The sequence below is a fragment of the Cervus canadensis genome, chromosome 18, assembly GCF_019320065.1.
Source record: "Cervus canadensis isolate Bull #8, Minnesota chromosome 18, ASM1932006v1, whole genome shotgun sequence".
Lineage (NCBI taxonomy): Eukaryota > Metazoa > Chordata > Mammalia > Artiodactyla > Cervidae > Cervus > Cervus canadensis.
In genome coordinates, this window is record NC_057403.1 from 17915306 (window position 1) to 17931548 (window position 16243).

General features: G+C 56.3%; 1 protein-coding gene across 3 annotated transcripts; it reads right to left on the reverse strand.

Annotated features, from left to right (window-relative positions):
• Nucleotides 1-16237, reverse strand: PPP1R13L (protein phosphatase 1 regulatory subunit 13 like). Of its 3 annotated transcripts, none has more exons than XM_043435660.1 (13): nucleotides 16172-16237; nucleotides 10281-10360; nucleotides 10036-10181; nucleotides 9183-9687; nucleotides 8977-9075; nucleotides 8811-8902; nucleotides 8028-8496; nucleotides 6399-6853; nucleotides 4078-4209; nucleotides 3854-3987; nucleotides 3597-3763; nucleotides 1480-1679; nucleotides 1-595 (listed from the first exon to the last, which is right to left on the reverse strand). In XM_043435660.1, the coding sequence occupies exons 2-13, from the start codon at nucleotides 10333-10335 to the stop codon at nucleotides 557-559; spliced, it is 2493 nt and encodes an 830-aa protein (XP_043291595.1). In that variant the 5' UTR covers nucleotides 10336-10360; nucleotides 16172-16237; the 3' UTR covers nucleotides 1-556. The 3 variants fall into 3 exon arrangements, with proteins under 3 accessions (XP_043291595.1, XP_043291596.1, XP_043291594.1); XM_043435661.1 differs by lacking the exon at nucleotides 16172-16237 and adding an exon at nucleotides 15100-15979; XM_043435659.1 differs by lacking the exon at nucleotides 16172-16237 and adding an exon at nucleotides 14788-14947.
• Between the last annotated feature and the right edge of the window lie 6 nt (nucleotides 16238-16243).

The window sequence follows — 16243 nt, forward strand, 5'->3', positions numbered from 1 at the left end:
TTTCTGTGCAAACTACCTTTATTTAAAAAGGAAAACTCCCCGTTTTGTTGTCACACCAGCGCTATGTGGAGGCACTCGACTGGGGAGAGGTAGAGCAGGGATGCTGATAGAGACAAAGATGCCCACGCCTCACCTGGCCCCTGAAGGCTGCTGGTAGATGCGGGGCGCAGGTGACTCCCAGGGTAATCCAGTGGCGGTGACCCACTCCAGGCTCTGCTGGGATGGTGGGTTAGCTTGCTTTGGGGGCGCAGGCTGGGGGGTTGGCAGTGGAAGTAGGAGGCACTTTGGATGGGACCTGATTTGGCAAATGGGGGGATCTCTCTTGCCCCCGATGATATTCCCAGCCCCACCATGACCTCCCACAGCTAAGGCAGGCTTCTAAGTTTAAGACTGGGGTTCTCGTTCTCCCCAGGGTTTCCCGAGAGCTGTTGCCAAGGACCCCACAGCTGCAAGGGCTTGGGGGTGCAAAGAGATGCAGCAGGAAGGGAGGAGGAGGTCTGGAGGGAAGGCAACTGCTGCTTCATCCTGTCTCCCTTGGAAACGTCCTTCTCTCCAGCTACACCTTACTCCTCTGAGGCTTCACCCTGGGGAAGAGCTGAGGGAAGACAGGCTCTTCAGACGCCGGGAGTTCCCACCCTTTCGCTTCACCCCAAATGTAACACAATCACCTAATCCACCCCCCAAACACGTGGACCGTCTCCATCCCCCCGTCCCTTCCTCATGGACTCTCTCAGCATCTCGAAGACTACATCGGGATCCCCTGGCAAGCACCAGATGGAGCCTGCCAGTTGGCAGCGGGCTGGAATAAATGGAGACTTGCCTGTCGTAAAAAAGACGCCTGCCTCTCCCGCCCACCATGGCCGTCTGATTGGGACCCACCTGCCACCTATGCCCTAATTAAAGGCACCTTCTTGTCTCCCAGGAAAGTCATGAGATCTTCCTGATCTCCTCCCCTTACCTAGCAGACTCTCCCTCAATCCTACCGCGATTATATTAATGGACTCTTCCTCACCCTGCCCAGGGCAGTGTAACAAAAAGTTCCATGCCTGTAATTCACAATTCTTCAAGTGCCGCCCCCACCCCCAATCACCAAACTGGGATTCTTCATACCCCTCTTGGCTAAAATACATTCTTCTTTACCTCTCCATGAATATAATTAGGGATAATAAAAATATTTGCTTGAAAAAAAAATTTGCTTGAGCAGAAACCAATCATATAATCGGGAAAGGAGTACGGGTGGGTATCCCTAAGAAGTACCACCAGCAAGGGGTTTTTCCTCTTCTAAGAAGGGATTTCCCTTACCTCCTCCGTTATTATGATGGGCTCTTCCTCACCTCCCCATGACAGATGATGGGCTCTTCTAACCGCCCCTCCACCCCAGTATAAAGGGCTGTCTCTCTTGCCACTCTTCCCACCCCGTGGGAATCAGCCCTTTCCCCAGCCATCAGGAGACCCGCATAACATTTCTTCTGGGCTCACCCCGAAGTAGTTACGGGGCACGTAGCCCTCCTGGCCGTGCAGCGTGGCCCACCACCAGTCCGTCTCCTCTAGTCCATCCCTCCGCAGCACGGTGACTGAATCGCCCTCTCGGAAGGACAGCTCGTCCCCAAACTCGGCGCTGTAGTCCCAGAGGGCGTACACCGCCCCGTTGTACATCAGCCCCATGCTCTGCTCCACGTCTGAAACAAGAAACCGCAGGGATGGTCAGCGCCCGGTCCGGGGCGGGCCGGGAACACTCAGGGATGCTGGGGACAGGGACAGAGCCTGAGCTCTGACACCAGCCCCACCTGGGGGAATGAGCCCCTATTAAAGTTGTGTGTGTAACCTTGTCTGGGGAGGGGCGCCTGAGCTGCAGTCAGCTGCTGGGGCTGGGAGTCTCTAATGGGGTGCATCGGGCCGGGCCACGAACCCCCAGGGAAGGGTCAGTGTCCCCATTTCCTCTCATACCTGGTTAAGTTCCTGGACCACTCTAGAAGTGCAATTGTCTGCAGCCCCACCACCGCCCCCCTTAAGAGCTTCAGTCTCCACAGAGGACTCAAGCCCTCCTTCCCATGGTACAGCCCTACTTCTCCCCCCGGAAGTGGTCCCAACGCCCCCTTTTCAGATGGTGCAGTGCACTCTGCGCACTTCCCACTCAAAAGATAAAGCCTGCAAAGAGGATGTAATCGTTTTCCAGATAGTATAGCCCACCCGCACTGACTCCCTTAAGTGGTAAAATGCCCAAGGATTTACCCCCTTTCCAAATGGTACAGTCCACCAGGCTCCCCCCCCCTTAGTGGTCCAGCCCACCACGCTCCAGTTTCTCGGCCCCGCCCTCCCCCTGCCAGGCGCGCTGTCCAATCCCTACTGCATCCTCCCGGGACTCTCCGAGTCCAGGCTGCTGCTGCTGCTGCTAAGTCTCTTCAGTCGTGTGCGACCCTGTGCGACCCTATAGACGGCAGCCCGCCAGGCTCCCCCGTCCCTGGAATTTTCCAGGCAAGAATAGTGGAGTGGGTTGCCACTTCCTTCTCCAATGCATGAAAGTGAAAAGTGAAAGTGAAGTCGCTCAGTCGTATCCGACTCTTCCCGACCCCATGGACCGCAGCCTAGCAGGCTCCTCCGTCCATGGGATTTTCCAGGCAAGAGTACTGGAGTGGGGTGCCATTGCCTTCTCCGAGTCCAGGCTAGTAGGACGCTACAATCCTCGTATCACTAGGCTCCACCGACCTATGACAAAGGGGGTCACAGTCCCCCCTGACCTGGGGGTTACAGCCCTTCTCCTCTTCGGTGGAAGGTCTACTTCTCCCCCCTCACCCCCCAGTCCCGACCTGCGGCCGCTCACCCCTACGGCAGGTGTTACAGCCCCCTGGCTCCCACCTACTTTTCGCCACAGCACAGCAGGCTGGGGTGTAATCCCTGCAGGCTCACCTCTTAAATACCCTGCCCCACCCCTACGTCCTACAGCCTGCCTTACTCCACCTGTGTGACGCTCCGGACACTTAGGCTACAGTTGACCCCTTCGCTCCAGACCCTAGGCACATCCCCATGGTACTGCCTACCTAGTTCCTCCCATCACCTGTTTAGATGACGTGATTTCCAGCCCCCCCCCCTGCCCCGCTCCTGGAGATACATGGTACAGTCTCGTGTCTCCCTACAAGTGGAAGAGGCCCCAAGCCCCTCCCCAGAAGCCAGGGCCAGCTCACCGGCCACCTGCGTGGTAATGTATCTCCCCCAGGTAGCCCTGGGCCAGGAGACAGTACAGTTGGAACGTCCAACTCCCCCACCCCCACAGATGAGAAGGCAGATAAAGCGGCGCAATCTCCGCAACCGCTCTCGTCCCCACCGGTGTCCAGCTTAAGGCGCACGGTTCCCCTGCCCCCCTTTCCCTCGAAGGTGGCACAATCTGCTGCCGTCACACACCCTTCTCGCACCTGCCAGGTGGGACGCCCCGTCCGCCACCCCCGCGGGTGGTCCCTCCCGCCGGCCCCTCCTCGGTGATGCCGTCACAGGTCCGTACAGCCCCTCACCTCCCCAGGCATCCTCTCTCGGGAGCCGCAGTCGGCTTCGTTTCCCTGCCCACTATCTCTAGCAGCTGGGCCCCCCGCCCCGCCTCGCACCTGCCAGGTAAGTGGCGCAGTCGGCGTAACCCTCGCGGTAGGGGTCGCACTTCTCGATGGCCGTGGCGCCGTCACTGAGCGTGGTGGCGAAGATGGCCGCGCCGTGCTGCACCAGCGCCGTGCAGATGGCCGTGTCGTTGCACGACGCCGCGCAGTGCAACGGGGTCCTAGGCGTGGGAGGCGGGCGTGAGCGGCCGCACCGGGCGCCCCAGCGCCGGCCCCGCCCCACGCCGGCCGCGCGCGCCGTCAGGGCTCACCAGCCGTGGCTGTCCGGGGAGTTGACGTTGGCCCCGGCCGCGATGAGGAAGTCCACGATGGGGTAGTTGGCGCCGCAGATGGCGTTGTGCAGCGCGGTGATGCCCTCCTCGTTGGGCTGGCTCGGGTCGTTCATCTGGACAGGCCGGGGGGACCAGGAGGCTCATTCCCGCGTCGGGCCGCTCCCAGCCCGCCAGCCCTGCTCTCCCGCACCCGCCGCACTCACCTCCTTCACGGCCTGCTGCACCACCTCCAGCTCCCCGGTCAGTGCGGCGTCCAGAAGCAGCACCAGCGGGTTGAGGCGCGCACGGCGGACCTTGCGCGGGGACCCGGCCTTCCGCAGCACCGAGCGCATCTCCTGGGGGACAGGGCGGGGATGCTTCAGTGGCTTGGGGGGCGGGTCGCTAATACACCCATTCCTTGGAGGGGAAAACAGAGGCTCGGGGACCCGCTGACCGCTCCAGGTCATCCACCTAGACAGGGCTGGAATTGGAACCCAGGAAGGTACAGAGCCCGAGTCCAGAGGGCCATGGGGAGGAGACTGCCTCAGTTCTATAGTCTCTGGTTCCCTACAACACTCAGGGAATCCAGAGATTTTGGAATCTAGGGCCCTGAGGCTTGAGAGGAGGCCGGGAGACCATCAGGTTGATGACTATGGAAGCCAGATATTCAATTCATAGTTTCGTTTCATTTAGATAATAAACATGAAGTTATCAGGTGTTCATTTTAGATGTTTGAAATTTGAATATGTCATACTATTCCTTCTGCTTCCCTATTTTTGATTTTCAGGTGTTCTACAAAATTCATTTATTCTGAGCACAAAGCATTTGTGATTCCAGTCTTTGATGTCAATGATTTCAGGATTCTGGAATCTGAAGATACCAAGAGCCACTGATTTCAAAATTCTCGGATGTTGTTTCCAGTATACTGTGAGTCCAGAAATGCTAAAGTTGTGCCATTTCAAATTGCTGGGGATCCAGGATGTTGCATTCTCAAGATTCTGTGATTGAGAACTTGAATATTTTATGGTTAGAATTTCATTCCAAAAGATTGGAAGGAAATGCTTAAAATGTTCATCATGGTTCTGAGTGCTTGTGATTTTGGTCTCTTTATTCTATTTTATCTTTTTCTTCCTAGTTACTATGTGTATTCCTTTCTAGTGGAAAATGCTCACTTAAAATAAAATCTTATATTATAACATGTTAGTGCCCTAATCTGTGATTTTTTGGAATCAAATAATGTCTTTTGTTTTCAGTTTTGGGGACTTCAAGAATCAGTACAACCAGGGTTTGTGCTACTAATTTTTTACTTCTACTGTTCACATCTTCAGTATCCTAGGATTCTGAGATTTTAGTTTTGAGCTTGTGACGCCAGGATTTAATGATTGAATGCTGTGAGTTTTCAAGTTTCTCTGTGGCCAGGACTTTGTGATTCTACCATGAGGCAGTTTGACCATTTCAAGGCGTGGTTATTCTTCCATTCTTGATTCAAGATCCTGAGCCTCAGGATCTTGGCTGAGCCAACATTTCTTGGCTCCACCCTCAGGAGGGCCTAGGAATAGGCATTTTGAGGTCCACTTGGCCCCCACTTCTTCTCTGGGAATTGTTTCCCTCCCCCTGTCTACTCACGCTGAGCAATTAAGATTATTCCATGCTCCCCACCCCCGGCCTAGATGCAGAAACCTGAACAAGATCAGCAGGAGACTGTCTCCTGGTCAAATGATGACAGTAACAATAGTGGTTAACAGTTAAGTGCCAGGCACTATCCTAAGCGTTACATTAATGTATTAGATTCTAACTGCAACTCTATAGTTACTCTCATTCCCATTTTACAGATGAGGAAACTGAGGTCCAGGGAGGCTAAATGTCTGGCTCAAGGTTGCACAGCTAATAAGTACAGTGGAGCTGGGATGTCAACCCAGGCAGCCTTGCTCTGAAGCTGGGACACTTAATCACGAAACCTACAGGCTCAGAGACCAGAGACTGGTTCTTGAAAATTTGAATGGAAGAAACTCTGACTAGAGTCGGAGGACACCACGGACTTGAACTGAGAGGTCATTTTGATTCAGGGCTGGGTGGGCCAGTTCTAGCCATGGCATGGGCTTGCTGAAGTGTAAGAGGAGAGCAGATCTCCGGGGAAAGGGGACATGAGAAGCTGTGCAGCAGCTCCGGAGAGAAATGGTGACTGCCTTGATTCCAGCAGGCTTTTCAGATCCCAGAATAAACCCTCTGACCTGCCAAGACAAGTCATTTCCAGGTTGGAAGATTCTTAGATTCCTGAAGGGAAGCCCATGGCAGGGACAGGTTACTGGAGAGGAGCAGAGAAAGTCTCTGTATGGTCAAGACTTCCAGATGCCCCTCCATATATGTTCTCTTTCTTTGGACCCTTGGGTTAAAAACTACATTTCCCAGCCTCCCTTGCAATTGGGTTCCTGGACAGTGGAATGTGGCAGCTGTGAGGTGTGCAATTTCCAGGTTCTGTCCTAAAAGGGAAGAAACACTTCCATGTGCTAAGTGATATACCCTGGGTTCCTCCTGTATTACTTACCATGCTCTGTGGCTGCTCTGGTGGGCTGCTCTGCAGAGGGGCTGAGGGTGGGATGGGAGCCGGTGGGGCTGGAGCAGGGGGCCCGGCCCTGGCCTCAGATCCCTCAGTGATGGGGGACAGCTCGGGTTCAGGGCCCCCAGGCCCACCATGACGATGGAAGAGGCGGCTGATGATCTGTTGGTATTGCTTCTTGTGGGTGGGGGGCAGGGCTACAGCCGGGCTTTGCTCCATGGAGCCCCGGCGTTTGAGGGGCCGTGGAATCTCTGCCAGCACCCGGGCCACCTCCTCCAGCTCCGGCACGGACTGTGCCTCGGGCGGCAGCGCTGGCTGCAGCCGTGTGGGACTAAGGGGCCGAGTCACAGCACCTTCGTCTGCGTCGCCAACCTCCAGCACGGGTGTCAGCAGCCCCTCCAGCTCTGGTTCAGGTTCCAGATCAGCGGGAGGTTTGGCGAGGCCTAGAAGGAACAAGCGCCCCATCAGAAGAGGGATCCCTGGAGCCCCTCAAGACTCCCTCCCCACAGCTTCCAGGACCTGCCACCAATGCCTGATTTGCTGTGTGTCCTCAGGGCAGTTCTTGCTCTCTCCGGGCTACAACTTCCTACGGTTGTGAATAACAGACAACTATGACCTCCCCCATTTATCACGCACTTCAGCTCGTGCCCTGTGCGTTCTCCATGCCTGTCTTACTGAATTCTCACCACTCCCTTGTGAAGTTGATATGGCTATCATCTCATTACTACAGAAAGGGAAACTGAGTCTCAGAGAGGGCGAGTCAGTTGCCCAAAGCCACAGAGCTAGAATTGGAGCTCAGTTCTACCCCACTCCAGAATCTCTACTCCTACTATGATGACAGACTTGACTAAGACTCTAATCATTTCCTCTCTGAACATCTCGGGCAGAAAATTGCTGGGACTAGGATCCTGGTATTTGATGGTCTCATCTTTGGTTCCTGCCTCTCAATCACTTTCTAAAAGCAGGTTGAAATATATAGTGCTTGTTCTCCTTGTTTTCTTTTTTATAATGATCATTTTCTACATGATTTCATTGAATGCCCATCATAATCTATGAAGTAAGGATTATTCATCTCTTTTCACAGATGAGAAAATGGAAGCTCGTATGCATTAATTAATTTATCCTGAGTCACAGAGCAAGTTGATCACAGAGAGGGACTCAAAACCCACTCTGTTTAAATCCAAGTCCTGAGCTGGTCTCACACCAAAAACTATTAATAATTATTATGACTACTATGATAGCTACTGGGGGCTTAGTATACATCAGGCCCTATTTTAAAACCTTTATAGGGATTATATATTCCAATACAATACCCCAGTGAGGTAGGTTCTATCACTATTCATCTTTTCCACTCAAGGAAATTGAGGTCCAGAGAGGTTATGTAACTTGCCAAAGGTCACACAGCATGTAGCCAGCCAGTCTGACTCCAGAGTCCCTGCTTAAGCACTGTGCTATGGCTAGTTCCTGAGCAAACCCCCAAGCTCATCTGGCCTCATGCTCTGCAGGGACGGTGTCTGGAAACAGGTGTTTGGTTGTGATGGGTCCCCCAGCTGGTTTGGTCCCCAGCCATCTGTCCTCCCTTCACCCAGCCCTCCAGAACCCCCAGCGCTGACTCACCTTCACTTGTAGGGGCCCAAGTCTGTTGGGGGGGTTGGGGGGCTGGGGCAGGGGCTTGTGGTTGAGGCTGGGGTTGTAGTTGAGGCTGGGGCTGTGGGGGCAGCTGCGGCTGTGGTTGGGGCTGGGGCTGGGGGGGTGCCTGGGGCTGGGGAGGCATCTTAGGTGGGGGAGCTCGAGAGAAGATGGAGGAGCCCGGGAACATGGCCCTGCTGGCTCCATGCTCCCAAAAATCATTCTGCAGCTTGAATATCATGCTGAGGGGGATGGGGCGCTGGCGGGGGGCACTGCGGGGTTGCGGGCTGGAAGGAGGCATGGGGATGCGACTGACAGGCTGCCAGCTTCGGGGCAAGGTGCCTGACGGCCCCGCGGAGCCCAGTGATCGGCGGTAGCTGCCCACATCAGAACGCCTGTCGTTGGCCAGAGGGGAGACCTTGTAATTGCGGGGCAGAGTGGCGCTGGTGAAGTTGTCCTGGGGGAGAAAGAGGGAAGGAAGGAAGACAGAAAGGGCTCAGGTGGGAGGACGAGAGGCCTAAGGGGATGAAAGATAGAGGAGTGGAGGAAAGGACAAGGGAGGTCAAGGCAAAAGGCAAGAAGGCAGAGAAGGAGCGGAGGGCAGAAACAAAAGGAAAAAAAAAAGGAGAGGGAGAAACAAAAGAGGGTCGGGGAGGGGGTGGAAATCCACGATAAAGCCGAGGAAGGGTATGGAAACTGCGGGCACAGCCAGAAAGGGGAGACTAGTCCTGATCCCACAAACCCCCTCCCCAAGTTTCTCTGGCCTCTCACCTTGCCGCTGGCCCCCAGCCCATCCAGGCTGCTCTCTCTCCAGGGTAACAGCTGCAGGCCCGGCGAAGCAGGCCGCGGGAAGACATCCAGACCTGTGAGGCGGGAATCATTAGGGTCTGGGGGATGCCTCTCCAGCTCCCCCACCCTCTGGCCTTCCATCACTCACGTTCATAGCTCGCGGTTTGGGAGGGCTTCTTCTCATAAGCCACGTCCAGGTCAGACTCGTTCCAGGCTTTGGGGGGCCGCCGGCGCAGAGTTAGGTCGTCTGGGGGAGAAGTTGCTCATGAGGATCCCGGGTGGGGAGTGGGGGTAGACAGGCTGGTCCCAGGCCCTGCACCCCTCGCACTCGCTAAGTTGGGCCCCGCGGTTCACCTTGAGCGCGCAGAGGCGGGGCGAAGGCGCTGCCGCCGGTGCCCAGAAGAGGGCTCCCAAAGGCAGCCGGCGCGTCGTAAGGTGCGGTCCCGGGGCGAGGCGAGGGCCCGCGCTCCGGGAAGAAGGCCTGGGGCCCTTCCGCCAGGGGGCTGCCACGCGGGGAGCCCGCGCGGCCCAAGAAGTCAAAGGGCGTGGGGTGACCCTGCTGTCGCAGCGGGCCGGGCCGAGGGGAGGGCGCCCGGCCGTGTGGGCTGCCTGCGCCATCGAAGGCGCGGGGCCGGGGCGAGGGCGAGCGGTCTAGGCTGCCGTAGGCGTCTGGCTGCAGGTAGAGCTGGGTGCGCGGTGACGACGGCCGGCCCTTCGCGGACAGCGAGCTGTAGGGGAGCAGAGCCGGGGCGCTCTCCGAGCGTCCGAATGGGGTGTCTGCGCCGTCGGTGGTCGCCTTCCGGGAGGACCCGCGGCTGCCCAAGGGCTCGGGGACCGGGCTGGTGCTGTACCGAGATAGCTGTGGGGACATTGTGGGGTCAAAAGAGACGTTAGTAGAGGGTTGGTAAGTCAATCGATAACGGTGATCGAGAGCCAACCCTGGAGAGGTAGGCGGGGCTGGAGATTCAGGCCTAGGGAGCCCTGCCGTCGGGGCTGGGGCCAGCACACACAGTGCCTTTGTGCCGCTTAGAAAAAAGCCCCTTTTCTTCCGAGGGTCCTGACAGATGGCCGCTTCCACTGGCCCCCTTTATCAGATGCCCTTAAACAGTCCACCGCCTGCCCCATGGGACAGGCTTGCCTGAACTCCTGGCCAAAAGAAGCTGACTTTTCGGGGGGCCAGGGTGGGGACCAGGACCCGCGGGCTCACCCTAGCCGGCGCTGCGGCCTGCGAGCCAGGAGGCGCCGCGGGCGAATCCGACCACAGCGACTCCAGCTGCTTGGTCAGTTCGTCCACCTTGGCCGCCGCCGTGTCCAGTTCCATCTGCTTCAGGTCCATGTGCTTCATGGCTAGAGCTGGGCGGGCGGGAGTGGCAATGAGGACCGGGACCTGTGGGCCCCGCCCCGCCCCCGAGGGCCGCGCCCCGGCAAGCCCCGCCCCCTACCCCAGCTCACACTGGAATTTCAGGTCCAGAATGTCCCCCGAACTCTGGAACGCCTCGCTGTCCATGGTGCCGGCCGGCCGGAGCGGGCGCCTGCGTTTGGGGAGGCAGGGGCGGGAGAGAGTCTGCTCAGGGCCCGCCTACAGGGAACCTGGGGCCCTAAGGAGCGCGAGGGTGCCTTTATCTCCTAGTTCCTTCCACTGGAAGTTCTATGCCTCACCACCGCCCCTGCTGGGAAATACCAACTCCTGCAAAACTCTCTGGCTCAGGACAATTCCTCTCTTTACGTGACTCCTGGTTCATCTCTGTCTCAGTCTTAATAAAACTGGATAATTCCTTCAACCATTATCCATTGACCACCTACTATCTGCCAGGCATTTTAGTGAACAGAGATTGCAATAATAATAACTATCAATTACTGAATGGCTACTAGGGACCAAGAGACACTGTGCTAGATGCTGGGGATCTTTCTAAAAATAATGATGGTGTTGCCGTTTATATGTGCCTACTATGTACCGACTCAATGGACATGAGTTTGAGCAAACTCCGGGAGATGGTGAAGAACAGGAAAGCCTGGGGTGCTGCGGTCCATGGGGTCACAGTCAGACACGACTAAGCAACTGAACCACAACATTATGTGCCAAGACCTTTGCTAGTTGCCTGAGAGTTTAATGAAATAAAACAACAACTATTTATTGAAAGGTCACTGTCACCTAGAATTGTACCAAGTGCTTTACACTCGATACCTTATCCCAAGATCAAAACCTCCATAGCAGGCATGAAATTGAGGCTCAGAAACCTACATTTCAGATCACCCTGCAAGAAGTCAGCATACTAGGTTTCACATCTGAACCTAACTTGACATTCTGGGTCATCTCCATCAGTCTGAGGGCTGCAGAGGACAGGGACCACTCAGCTTCCTCTCCCCGGAGTCCCCGCCCAGAGCAGACTCAGCGTGTTCACACGGGTCCAGTGTCAACAGAAGAACTGGGAGGTGACCAGGGGCCACTGAAGTTGCCAACCCAGTGGGAAGGAGCCAGGCCCCCAGGAACCAGTCGGGCCAGCACCACCCCCGTCTCCATGGTAACCGCCACGCCCGCCAAGTCTGCCACCTCCCTGCTGCACCAACCGGCTGCTTAGCTTTGATTTGGGGTGCAGGCGTGGGCAGCAGGGCAGGCTGGGGCATGCTGATTCTGGCTTCAGTCTGGGAAGCCTCGGAACAGAACCTGCTGGGGCTGGTGGCTCATTTGGGTGTGTTAGGAGTGTGTGACCTTGGACTTGGAGTCCCTTCCACTCCTTGGGCCTCAGTTTCCCCAAACTGTGAAAGGAGGCAGCAAATCAGCTATTCCAAGAGGCCTCCTTAATCCCTCGGAGCCTTAGATTCTGAAATTATAAGGATCTTGAGGTTGTAACTAAATTCCTACAGAACCTAAAACCCTCCAGTTGGGAAGTCTATGGTTTGAAAGTTCTGAGTCCAAGATTCTATCTTTGGAACATTCTAGAATTCTCCACTTTGGCTAGCCTAGATTTCTCTGTCTTCCTGCACCAAGTTCTATCTATTTCAGGTTTCCAAAGTCCTAAAAGTCTAGGTGAACGTCTGGTTTAGTGGAGCTGCTGAAAGCACAGTTAAGGAGAATTCAAATCTGGTAGCACCACTGTCCCACTTGACCAGATAGCCTCAGTTTCCTGATCTGTAAAATTAGAATCAATAGCAGTTCATTTCAGAGGACTGTTGTGAGGATCCAACTGGCCAGAAAGTGCAAGAGGAATTAAGGTTCTGAGAATTGAGGCCTCAAAAAGTAGAGACTATAGGAACCAAAATCGGCATCTTTTAGAATCTTAGAGATACATAGGAAACACTCTGTTAAAATATAAAAACGAACTATCTATGCTACCACCAGGGCCAGCATTCTGGTAGCGAGTGGTTCTTTCGGGGGGTTTCTGATTCTCAAATTCTAAGACACATCCCACGCTGACATCCTCTGGGTCTAAGGAAATGTCAGGGCTGGGCGTGGAGCCGTCCCGGGGCTGACGCGGGCGAAGGGGGCGTCGGGGCCGCCAGGGGGCGCTCCTGGTCACGGTACGACCCCAGCTGGGAGAGCGGACAGCGCCTTGAGCTCAGACCCCGGGAATGCGCGGCGGGCCCAGGCAGGTGCAGCACCTCCCGCGGCAGAGGAGCGGGGACCGGGCGGGGCGCAAGGGTGGCGCGGGCCGCGCCTCTGCTCGCGGCCCCCGTCCTCCACCCCCAGGCCCTCTCCGCCGGGCGCCCCTCTCCTCCGCTCTTAGGTCTCCTTCCCCAGCATCTTCTGCACCCCAGCCACGTTCTTTGGAGTTAAAAATCAGGGGCGGAGGTGGAGGTCCTGGAACCGTAGGACCTCCGTAGGAACCGGGTCAGAGCGCTAGGCTGGACTGGCAGTACCCAGGTTGAAATCCTCCTAGACAGACGCTGGGAGCCGCCATCCTCCGCCCCCCACCCCCGCATCCCTGCCCTGGGACTTGGTTTCCTCCTCTGTGGACGTCTGTGCAATGAGCTTGGGCCTTCTCATTCTTTAAATTATTTAGCTTCTGTGTGCCTCAGTTTCCTTAAGTGTATAAAGGGGGAATCAATACCTTCTCCTCAAAGAAGTGTGAAGTTTGAATGACATAATTTATGTACAGAGTTTAGAACATCGCAGGGCACAGAGTGAAGTTCACACGGATAAGATTCCTAATTCCCAGGCCTGGAACAGAGAGCTCAAAACCTAAAGTGACTATTTTTCTCCGAAACGACCCTTTCAGATCTTTCTGAGATTCTAAAAGCCCTGAGCTTTGATTCTTCCCTCTTGACTTCAGTCCTCGGATTTCAGAACCCAAAATGTGGCCTCTATGACTCAGTTTACCCTTCCTCTCTATATAATGGCTGTGTTGTGCAAGCCCACCACCACCAATCCCATCCCATCTTCTCCCCTGCTTTCCTGAGTTCTGGCCATCTCTAGTTCTGGCCCATTCCAGGGCATAGGAATCCCTGCAAGATTCCAGACAGAAGGTGGCAAAAGCTGAAGGTATCGCCTTCACTTCAGCCTCAGTTTCCCCAATGGACCAAAGAGAAGTCATTCCCTGGGGTGGGCTCAGCAAACCCCAGTGGAAGTAAGACCTTCGGGAAATTGCCGGAGACTTCTGTAGACAGTGGGAACCATCTCTCTACCTGCCAGCCCTCAGCCTGGCACGCTGTGAGCTCTGCCTTGGCAGCCACGGTTATTATTTTTAATTTCATCCCAGGCTATCAGCAAATGCCCTTCAAGCCCAGACATTAGGAAGTTCTTCCCTCTCTCACCAGAACCCCCTGCCTCCCCCACCCCTTGTATAATCCCTTCACGTGACACATAGGGGTGGAGAGAAGGGGGAGTCTTGGGAGGGAGGTGCTGGGCGTCTGCCCTCCCCCAGCTTCAAGGACACACACACACCTCCAGAATTAGCCTCTATCCTCCCTTATCTGCCACACTACCTCAGGTCAGACAGATGGGAGGGGAGGTGACATTTCTCACCTCAGGGTCAGGGCCAGGAGCCCTAGGAGAGAAGTCAGTCAGAAAATCCAGTGGGCGGGGATGGAATCCTGACGCCCAAGAGAGCTGTGTGGAAGGGGGAGGGCAAATCCTGACCCCCAACGTTGCTGCCACTGTGACCTCTGACTCAGCTTACCCCCTCCTCTCTGTATAATGGCTGTATTGTGTCCAGCCTTGCAAGCCCCCCCTCAACCCCACCCCACCTTCTGGAATTCTGCCCTGGATTCTAGAACCCTCTTTTCAAATCCCAGATATTTCCCACCTTCAAGGGGTAATAGAAGGTTCCCCGCCCCCGCCAGGGGGCGCCCTGGGGCGGAGGTCCCTCCTCTGGTTAGGCAGGTCTGACGCCCCGGTTAATGACATGTTGGGGATCGTGCAGCGGCACAGAGAAGGTTGGAGACCTGCCCTAGTCCTCCCCACCCCAACCCCGGCCCCCACCCCTGAGCCAGAAAGAGGGGGGAACGCCGGGACACAGTCTTCAGAGAGACCAGGGGTGTTAGTTCCGATTCATTTCAGGAACCCAGGTTCCACTATCCCCACCCCGTCCCTAACTCTGCTCCTAGACCTAAAGACTCGGTCGAGAAGGCAGCTGAAGAGTGGCAGGGATGGCCGCCCGTTCCAGAGCCCCAGCAGTCCAAGTCTCCCATTTCTCCCCCAAGAGATCCGATATCCCAATTGTACTCAAGGACTCAGGATTCCTAAAGCTCCCAATTCGAGAGACTGAGGAGCCCCAATTTCGAACCTCTCCCCAGGACTACGGTGTCCGCGCCCGCCCTTCCAAGAACTCAGACATTCGAGCCCCCTTTCCTTCTGCCCAGTAAAGCAGGCATCCAAGTTTTAGCCTTCTAAGGTCCCTGGCGTCCTGCGCACCCCCAATTCCGCCCTGGGACCTGGCGTCCTAGCCTCTTCAGGACCCTCCCAAGGGACGCGAGTCTCGGGCTCCACCAGAGCCGCTGAACCCAAGGGGGTGTAACTCACAGATCTGCGGCAGACTTTGGCACCGGGGGGCTTCCTCCGGCTCCGGCTCGGGCTGCGGGGAGCCGAGGACGGGGCGGGGCAGGCGCCGGGAACAGGTTAGACGACGTGACTCCGACCGGAGGGAGGCGGGTCTCGGAGGGGAGGGGGAGTAGGGGTCGCCTCGAGGACTTTGGGACTTGTAGTCCCGGAGGAGCGGGACACAGCCGGGTACGTTCCCATTCGAACTAACATAAAGCCCATTTCACAGACAGGAAGGGCGAGGTCGAAAATCCAAGGGTGACCTAACTAAGTAAATAGAATTCAGACTCTTACCTCGCTGTGGTTGCAAGAGACGAAGTCCTGAGTCCCTGCCCTAACCCTCCAGGCTCAGTTTCCCCCTTCTTGAATGAAGATTTGGACACCACCGAAGAGGTAGAAAGTTACAGAGGCTGGGGGAGACACATATCCCGCCCCCAAGGCGAGAAGAGGGCCTCGCCAAAATTAGTATCCCCTCGGATCTCTAAGCCTCAGTCTCTCCATCGGTAAAAAGAGTGGTTGGGATCTTGACAGAATTTCGCAGCTACAACTCCCCAAGTTGGAGGCTGGGACTACAACTCCCAGCAGCTTCCTCAACCGACGTCCGGCGCCACCCAGTCTCGCGTCCTCTGGGAACTGTAGTCCCGGAGCTCGCAGGGGCGGCGCCCGCGTGTCTCGCCCACGCACGGGAAACTGGCGATCCTGGGAAGAGGCAAGCCATCCTCTTTCGCTGACCCTCCCTCCGCTCTGGGCAGCCGCCGGCTCGCTGAGAAGGTGGGCGCCCTAGTTCTAAAGTAGGATCCGCAATCTCGGCAGAGGGGGCGGGAATCAGCGCTGACACACCGGTCAGGAATGCAGTCTGGTCACCCTGTCTAGTCACCGTCCCGCGGCTCCGCCCGTCTCCCCACGCGGCACGATTCCCATGGGAAGCGACGTGGGCGTGTCCCCCAAATCTGCGTCCACGTGCCGCTGTTTACACGCGCCCGGGGACAGAGACGGGGCATTGATCAGGACTTCTACTCATTCTTCCTTCCTCAAAGTCTTTGGAAATGCCCCCCACGCACGAGACTAATTCCTCGAAGGCATCGACCCGTCTCTTCTGGCCCACTGCCCCTTCCCTAGTCCGCACCGCCCCCACGCGTGTCCAGCTCGGGAGCCCGGAGGCTCCTCCCCGGGATCCACAGGCTCCTCCCCTTATATTTCCCGCTCCCCTGGAGCCCCGAAAGCCCGCCCCTGGCTGGTAGTTAAAAGCCCTCATTCCTCCGCTTTCCCACCTCTCCCAGTCAAGTTCTGAACTTCCGAGGCATCTGGACCTCCCTAGAAGGGTTTGTAATACTGAAACCACAGTCCTACCCACCTGAACCCTTACCTGTCTCTTTAAGGATTTCAGACCACTCGATCTTCCTGTCTCTTTAAGAATTAGGGCCTATGAATGTGGCGG

Bases quoted from the DNA above. Each gene is read 5' to 3' on its own strand.
- PPP1R13L (XM_043435660.1), bottom strand. From the start codon at position 10,335: ATGGACAGCGAGGCGTTCCAGAGTTCGGGGGACATTCTGGACCTGAAA. The intron at 10,182-10,280 runs GTGAGCTGGGGT...CCGCCCGCCCAG, and splicing joins TCTGGACCTGAAATTCCAGT to CTCTAGCCATGAAGCACATG. The intron at 596-1,479 runs GTGAGCCCAGAA...GTCTTCCCTCAG, and splicing joins TGCCCCGTAACTACTTCGGG to CTCTTCCCCAGGGTGAAGCC.